The 8,568-nt window shown below is 45.0% G+C and overlaps 1 protein-coding gene across 1 annotated transcript in view; it reads left to right on the top strand.

Annotated features, from left to right (window-relative positions):
• Positions 1 to 277: 277 nt before the first annotated feature.
• ATP1B3 (ATPase Na+/K+ transporting subunit beta 3) overlaps positions 278 to 8,568 on the top strand; it is a 35,993-nt gene continuing 27,702 nt past the window's right edge. The window contains exon 1 of the mRNA XM_055569490.1: positions 278 to 624. Coding sequence (XP_055425465.1) covers positions 516 to 624 — 109 coding nt within the window. The 5' untranslated portion in view covers positions 278 to 515. The remainder of the gene's footprint in view (positions 625 to 8,568) is intronic.

Below are 8,568 nucleotides of genomic sequence, written 5' to 3'. Positions count from 1 at the left end.
CTCATCTTTTGCTTGTCATTATAAACCTGCTTCTTATTAAGCTCTCATGACTTTTTTTTTTTTAAGTTGCTTTGCACAGTTTTCGCTTCCTCCGGCCAGGGATGAGGGAACCCAGAGCGTCCCGGAGCCCGGCCGGGTACCGCGGGGAGGGGCGGGAGTGGGGGCGGGGCAATGGGCGGGGCGTCTTCGCCGCGTCCGGCTGCGCCCAGCCGCGGGCGGGAGGCGGTGGTGGCGGCGGCGGCGGCAGCGGCGGCAGCGGCGGCGGGGCCTGAACAGCGCGGGGATTGGCTGCGGAGGGCGGAGACGTCAGGCTCCCGCGGCCGGAGCGGCGGCCCCGGCTCGGCGCGGCGCAGCGCAGTCCGCTTGAGCGCTCACCGCAGCGAGAAGGTTTCCTCTGCCGTCGCGCCTTCCGTCGCCGCCGCCGGGCTTCGCCGCTCGTGCCGGGACGCGCCTCCGGGCTCCTCGCCGCTTCCTCCCCCGCGGCCGCCGCTCCTCTCGCCGTCAGCACACACACCATGACGAAGACAGACAAGAAGTCCTTCAACCAGAGCCTGGCCGAGTGGAAGCTCTTCATCTACAACCGGACAACCGGAGAGTTCCTGGGGCGCACCGCCAAGAGCTGGGGTGAGCGGGCGACGGTTGGGCACCCGGGCCGGCCGCGGTCTGGGGGAACGCCGGGTGGGAAGGGAAGGCGGGAGGCGGCTCCCCGCGTGGGGGCCCCAGGAGCCACCGCCGCCCGCAGCGGTCCTCGTCTCGGCCGCCAGACTGGAACGCGAGCGGCAGCGGCGGCAGAGGAGTAGCGTGGCCCCATTCATTTCTCGCGGGGCCGGCGGGCGGGCTTGGCGGCGGGGCCCGCTGGCAGCCCCCGCCGGGCCGCGCCGGTTCCTTCTTCCCGGCCGGGAGCGGGCGCACGTGCTGCCGGGGCCTGAGGCGCCGGAAGCCGGGGACCGCTGCCCGGAGCCCGGAGCGCGTGGGGGCCGAGCGCCCGGCCTCCTTTGTACGGAGCGCGCCGGCCCCGAGAGGCCCTGGCGGAGGCGGCCGGCGGCGCCGAGCGGTTCGGGGAAGCTAGACCCTGCCCCACGCCCGGGGAGAGGAAATTTCCACTCCCGCCGCTATCTTGTGACTCGTCCACGCTGCCACCCCAGCCGGTCGGAAGAGTGTGAACTAGTGTTCAGTGTGTGGGCTGCACGACTGTGTTAAGTACACAAGTACACGGTACCCGAAAAAGCAGTTGAATTTGTCCAGTGAAAAGACCCTTAAAAAGGTTGCTTCCTTCCTAATTCCTTTTTAGTGACACAGGTTTTCTTCCTTACCAACGTACTTCATTAGGGGAAAGTAAATTCGGTCTGAAAGGCACGGTTTGTTTTTTTTTGTTTGTTTGTTTTTTTACCCTGTGCTTTCAAAACGTGTGATGGTTGTATTTGCTAGCAGTTTTCCTCTGCATGGGTTCTTTGTTTTAAAAGAAATATTTAAACCATCCGCCAGTGTGGTGCTGCCTTCGAGTGCCTCTTTTTTTGGAAAAACTCTTAACGTCTGAATAAGGACTCGTGCTCCCCCCGACTAGTGCTCCCCTCCTTTAAACTTAAGTAAACCAATTTTTTTTCTTTTGAAAAATATTTTGTTAGTTGGTCATGACAGACTTTTCTGCGTGAGAGTATTTCTAGACTGGAGAACTATTTGAGCACGACACTTTGAAAAGAAGCATCAAGAGAGTGAATTAGCTTTGACTTAGGAAATAAACTGTTGCTGCTACTTGAAATCGGCTCTTCTAGAATAGAAAGGCGGCTTAAAGCCCTATTACAAGTTGCAGGGGGGCCTTGGAGGGGTTTTTTTTTTTTTTTTAGCCCAAACCCTGCTTCAGAGATGAGGAAAATGAGCCCCAGAGAGGTTGTGATTTTGTTTGTGTAAAATTATATATTCCACAGAGCCAAGAAAAGAACCCAGTTGTCCTTTAATCCTAGTCCAGCGGTTGTATTATTTTACAGATGCCTTGCCTCACTGCATGGTAATCACGATTTTTATTCAAATGGCTGTCTATGGGGAACCCACTAGTGTGATGAGGAAATAGATCTTGCATTTAGAATTAAATGGAGGGGAGGGGAGAGCTGTAAACAGTTATTTTTGTTTTTAGAGTGTACTTTTTGCTGAAGGAATATTTGAGTGGTGAAGAGGGATGAATTAGTGTAGACTACCTTTCTCAGTTCCAGTATTAAGTATCTTCACTTTGTTAGAATGACATTTCTTTTTTTTTTTTTTGAATGACGTTTCTTAATGCAGGGTGTGCTCTTTAACCTTTGTATTATGTGCTGTTGGGATAGAGATTTTATTTGGTATCAGAGAATGTGGGATTATGTAAGGGCAGTGGAAGGAGTACAGGTAAAGTTGGGATTAGATTTAGAAGAATGAAGGCAAGACTTTTTATTTTCAAAGTGGAAATTGTCAGCAAAGAGTAAATTTCTGCATTTATTGTATTAATAGTAAGCCAGCACTGAATGGCATAAATAGGTGAGAACTGTGCATAATCCTATCCCAGCGGGCATAAGGACACTCCAAGGAGATGTTGGGGAGTGTTGCCTGTAGGCTGGAATCAACTCTGTGTTCCTCAAGCATGGGGTCCACCTGGAGAAAGCGTATCCTCTGGCCTTTCTTTATCAGAAAGGCAGTGTATGAGTGAGTTGCCTGATCTCATTACCCCTGTTAGACAGTAGTGTCTACTCTTTGCAACCCCATGTAGTGTAGCCCATTGGGCTCCTCTGTCCATGGAATTCTCCAGGTAAGGATACCAGAGTGGGTAGCCATTCCCTTCTCCAGTGGATCTTCCCAACTGGAGAAGTCCACTATGCATATTTCAGTACATGTGTGGGCAGACAATGCATATAATGTTATTAATTTTTTAACAGATCATACAGTTAATGTTGCTTTATAATCTTTTGAGTATATTGTGGGCCTCTTCCTGTGTTATTAAATAAAGATTTATATCACTTTTAATAGCTGTTCCATTGTATAGTTACTTTTTTTTTTTAGTTTAACATGTATCTTATGTATACATGGGAGATACCTATGGTAATAGAAGTAATTCTTCATTTTTTTTCAACTAGTGCATATTTTATGTACTGGGCCCTCCTCCCCCCATTCCTTTATCCTTGTGCATTTTTGTAAATTGATTTCCTTGAAATATGTTTCTACTAGTGGAATTTCTGGGTTGCAGATAATCTGTGTACCTTTTATATTCTGAAAGTGTGTTATAGTTTTTTTTCTTTTTAAACCTCATTTGTGCAGATGTTTTCTTTTGCTTTTGAAATTAATGAGGGAGGGGATTATTACATCTTTTTTTTGACCTGGGTAGATTTGCTGGGCTGCTGGCGTATAGAGACAACCTTTCTCTACCTCAAGGGTTCTGTAAAGACATTCATTTAAGATGTTTCCTGATTTTATCTTTTACGTTTAAGTCTTCAGCATATTTGTCCCAAGTGAGGTTCCTTTCCAAGTGCACTGTATATTAATATTTAAGAAGCAGTCTTGCTCTTTACATTTGGGATAAAGTGAAAATACCTCATGATCCATGTCATTGCCGTCTTTAAAACAGCTGTGTGAGGATTTTGACTAGCTTCTTGTATATTTGGCTAATGTGTTTCACTTGGTTTCAGCAGTTTCAGAATGCTTATATACATGTACTTTATTCCATTTTCACAGCTTTCTAATGTATACCGTGTAGGTGATCAAAGTGTTCCTAAAAGCTGATATCCAGGCTGAACGTAAGGGCAAGTCAGGAATAGTGAAAGTATTAGTCGCTCAGTTGTGTCCAGCTCTTTTCGAGCCCATGAACTGTAGACCACCAGACTCCTCTGTCCATGGAATTCTACAGGCAAGAATACTGGAGTGAGTAACCATTCTCTTCTCCAAGGGATCTTCCCCAACCAGGGATGGAACCTGCATCTCCTGCATTGCAAGCAGATTCTTTACCATCTGAGCCACCAGGGAAACCCATGACATGATGTCATTTAATGACATCTGCCTGTGGGCTTCTTTGGCCTTCGTTATCTTAAGGTTATCTCTCAGTAGATGCTTTAATGATAATCTTAAACTCAAGGTACTGATTCCAAGCAGGGTCAGGATTCTGGACTAAAACTACTAACATCTACATTTTGTTCATATGCTTCTCTTTCATTGTAGGCCCACGAATTGCAGTTTTTTTCGATCACCTGCTCCCATTCTGGGTCATGCCTCAGTAAAGGCTCTGCTTTGGAGATCAGGCTCCATCCCAGTCTTGTGTGTTTGACTGTAAGGGAGAAGGCAAGTGTGTTTATTTTCCCAGTTTTGTAAGGTATTCTTTGTCTGGTGGAATGTTGTATCAAAGAAACTTTACAAAAATTTGCACTGTTGGAAAAGTAACAGGCCTTGCCTTACCCTGTGGGCTGACTGTAAATGAAGGTCAAGTGGTGGGTGTGGCAGCAGCAACTGCTGAGGCTAACTGAGCCATCACCTGGCAGGAGGCAGCACTTCCTGGACTGATGGAGGGAGGGGGAAGTGTGTGTATTGTAGTCCAGATACCTGTAATAATAGTGTGGTGCGGAGAAGGCCCTGGCTCCCCACTCCAGTACTCTTGCCTGGAAACTCCCATGGATGGAGGAGCCTGGTAGGTTGCAGTCCATGGGGTCGCTAAGAGTCGGGCACGACTGAGCGACTTGACTTTCACTTCACTTTCGTGCATTGGAGAAGGAAATGGCAACCCACTCCAGTGTTCTTGCTTGGAGAATTCCAGGGACGGGGGAGCCTGGTGGGCTGCCGTCTATGGGGTTGCACAGAGTCGGACACGACTGAAGTGACTTAGCAGCAGCAGCAGCCTGTGTGGTCACTAAGTCGTATCTGACTCTGCGATCCCAAGGACTGTAGCCCACCAGGCGATGTGATTACAATAGTATGTGCTTTACTGTGTTACAGAGCAGCCTCCCCTCACCCCCAAAATAATTTGATTTCTTTGAAATTGACTTTTGAATTTGCAGCTTTAGAATTAGTTGTATTAAAAGCAGCTTAAAAAACCCTCCTGTCCTTAGTAACATCTTCACTGTGGTGTATCATCATATTTAAAGACCATTTAACGCTTCATTTTCCAAACAATTTTATTACAATGTGCCAAAGTACTTGGCAGTACAAGTGTATGAAAAGGGAAAAAAGTCACATGTACAATAATTTTTAAAAGTGAAGGTTACTTTTGGGGGGTATCTATTTCCCTTCCCCTTTATAGACTTCTAACGTTTCCATTAAGATGAAGCTTCTACTAACCTAGCATTTTTTAAAAAGGAATTGTGTCATAAAAGAACAAAATTTACTTTGGAAGATAAATTCATTATTTTCTAATTAGGCATTCATTACATTGATTTTGAAGTAAAATCTGTCGTCTTTGACTGCATAGAATAACCATTGTTAACATTTTCCTATGTATAAAGTTTTTTCAAATGTATAAATAAGTGAAAATGTACAGTTAGCTACCTGGTTTTATCACTTAAAATTTAAGGGGAGTGTTTTTTATTCCTCTACCTCTTTCTTAGAGGTTGATGTGTTGGGGGTATCTTGGCACTTGCCATCACCTCTGTGGGGACCATCCACACACTCTGCTAGAACTTAGGTTTCTTAGAACTTAAGTGACTTTAGGTATCGTGTTTGTTGGGGCTTACAAACTGCATTTCTGGTCCCTAAGGCTTTTTTGCATCCTTATAACCTGTCGGAATCTTTAAAGACGGCCTGTCGAAAATCTTTAGTGGGCTGTTTCACAGCCACCTCTTCATGTAAATCTCTGCCCTCCGACTCCTTAGCATCATGTGCAGACTATTTGCAGACTTGGCATATTTCTCTCTTGTCATCTACTGTTCTACGTAGTTCTCTCCCATCACTTTTGGGCCTGTTTCCTAGATTCTGAACCCCTTCTTCCTTCACCTTGACCTAGTTACTCAGATGTCAGCTTTGACAGCCTGATCTCTGGTAAACATTTTTGAATCATTTTTTGCTTTGAGACTGTGTCAAGTGCTCCAGTGTATCCAGTGATACCTTTTTCTAGTGGAGCATTTATGCTTTCGTAATGCATTTGTTAGGCTGAAGGCTTCTTATTCACGTCTTACTCTGGAATTCCCTAACACCTAACCTATTGCTTGCACTTAGTGGGAATGTAGTAAAAGTTGGTTGAATGAAAGAGCAGTATTGTGAAATGTTCCCAGTCTAATTAAATGTAATTAGTCTTCAGCAACACTTTTTAGTGTCTTTGGTTTTGGTATATCATTGCATAAAGATTTACCCGATATTTGAGCATTTTCCTTTTTTTTCCTGCCACACTTGGAATTCATAGTTTAGTGTTCAAAAAAAGTTTCCATTTAACTTTCTCATGGGAGACTCGGCTGAGTTTGACATGCCTAGGTCGCGCATCTGATTAGAATAACAGAACTAGGGTTATTATCCCGTCTCCTGCGTCCTGTTTTATTGCTCTGTTTAGCTTCTTATGGCTCTTCTGAGAACTTCGTAGAGGCTTTTTCTTTTTAAACTTATCTGCTCTCAGATTTAATGAGGGTTTATTTAATAGTGTCTTCCTCTCCCTATAGGTGCTATTTAACCAGTAATAGTTTTGAAAAGAATTCTCTGACTTAACAACCTCCCCGGGGAGCCTGGTGGGCTTCCGTCTGTGGGGTCACACAGAGTCGGACAGGACTGAAGCAACTTAGTAGCAGCAACAGCCTCCCCATATGTGTTTACTGAGCCATTGGTAGAGCTGGTGCTTAAGTACAACTTACTCCTAGTGTTTTGCTGATGCCATGCTAAGAAACAGACCCTTGTCCACAAAGTGAGGTAGTTTTCTTTTGGCAGTTTCTGGCCTGGGGTCACTGTTGTCAGTGTCTGGCCCCTAAAAAGTGGTCCTTACTCCCACTCCATACTTCTCTAACCAGTCTTTTTCTGATTCTCTTGGTTCCTAAACTTTCCCAGGCACTGTGTTAGGCTTTGTTTTCTCTTCATTTTCTTCATCTCAAAACAACTGCAAAAATTACTGACAAATTTTACTTCTTGGTTAATATCTCTCAGATTCCAGTTGCTTCTTGCATATCCCATAAACCTGAGAGTGAGGCTTAGACAGCTCCACTACCTTATTAATCAGCTGATAAACAGAGCTCTTTCCCCTTCTTCCATTGGAGTTCTGAGTTACTTCTCTGTTTGCAATTCTTGAAGACTGTCACTAGGCTTAGTCCTACTTCAATAACATTTTTAGAATCTCTTGGTGACCCACAGCTCATTACCACTGCTGCAGTTAATCCAGGAATGAATTTTCTCTGACCTTCTCGCCACTCACTCACCTCACCCCACCCTGAAGTATCTTGGGAACAGGCACTTTCAGAGGAAGCCCAGGGGGCTTGTTTTTCCTGGCATTCTTAATGCTAACCACCTGTTGGAAATTGCATAGTCCTTAACATTCCCACCAATCCTGCCCCACTTTTTAAGGATCTGGTAGTGTCTTTTCTTGTAAATTCTCTGATGAAGAAAACTTGAAGGATCAGATGAAGATCTTTTTGTAACTTTCTTTTAAAATTGTTCCAAGTTTAAATGGGGCCATTGGCTTTCCAACCTTTATCTGGTGCTGAAAAAAAAGTGTAGTGCTTTTGACTGGGGAAGGTGGGCTCTTACCTTCTGGTGCAGTCCCAGAAAGATCCTGGGCATCAGTTAGAATTATTGTGTACAACCTCCCTGTTTCAGATTGATTTCTAAGGCTGCAGCTTTGATCAAGGTACTCCCCATACCCCAAAAGTATTTGGATCCCCACTGCTTTCAGATTTAAATCAGTTCCAGATAGCCTGGTATTCCAGGTGTATTACATGTTGGCTTAGAACTATATTTCCAACCTTATATAATCTGTCATTGTATACCGTTCACCCCACATACCACTGTGTCATAGCCAAATGGTTATATCTAAGGCCCCTTGGCCTGGAGTGCCCTGCTCATTCCCTCTCTGTGCCATTCACTGCATTGTAAATTCTCCCCTGATTCCTGCATTGAGGGCCAGCTCTGCTACAAGCCTTCTCTGACTTGCCCAGGTGAAAAGGATACCACATTTATCCTCTGTGACACCTAAAAACTTTGTGCCCTGGATCAGAGTTGTTTATATATGTTGCTTCTAACCGGATGCTCTCACAGAGCGGGACTTGCAGGTGCATATATAGCCCTGCAGCATCCAGCACATAGGAAACACTTAACTGCTTTTCTGATAAATTGTCATTTACTCAGTTTCCACTTGTGATTCACCTGTTTGTTGTGCTGAATGAAGTTGAGAGTATTATGGATTAATTGACATAGCTCCATACTGTGAAAGTCTTGTTTGTGGAGAAGCTTGTTCATAATTCCCCCTCAGCTCACCATGATTCTTTCTGTTCCACTAAATTTCTAGTTCATTTTGAGTTTCCAGATAGGGCATTATAGTCAAAGTGAGCCTATGGGCATATGCATTTTTACTTGATAAGTTTAGAAGTTTACCAGTATACTGAAGTAGACCTGCATTAGAATTCTACATCTCTAAATTAAAAGACGCTTACTCCT

The sequence above is a fragment of the Bubalus kerabau genome, chromosome 2 (genome assembly GCF_029407905.1).
Source record: "Bubalus kerabau isolate K-KA32 ecotype Philippines breed swamp buffalo chromosome 2, PCC_UOA_SB_1v2, whole genome shotgun sequence".
Lineage (NCBI taxonomy): Eukaryota > Metazoa > Chordata > Mammalia > Artiodactyla > Bovidae > Bubalus > Bubalus kerabau.
This window is presented reverse-complemented; position numbering and strand designations above follow the sequence as displayed.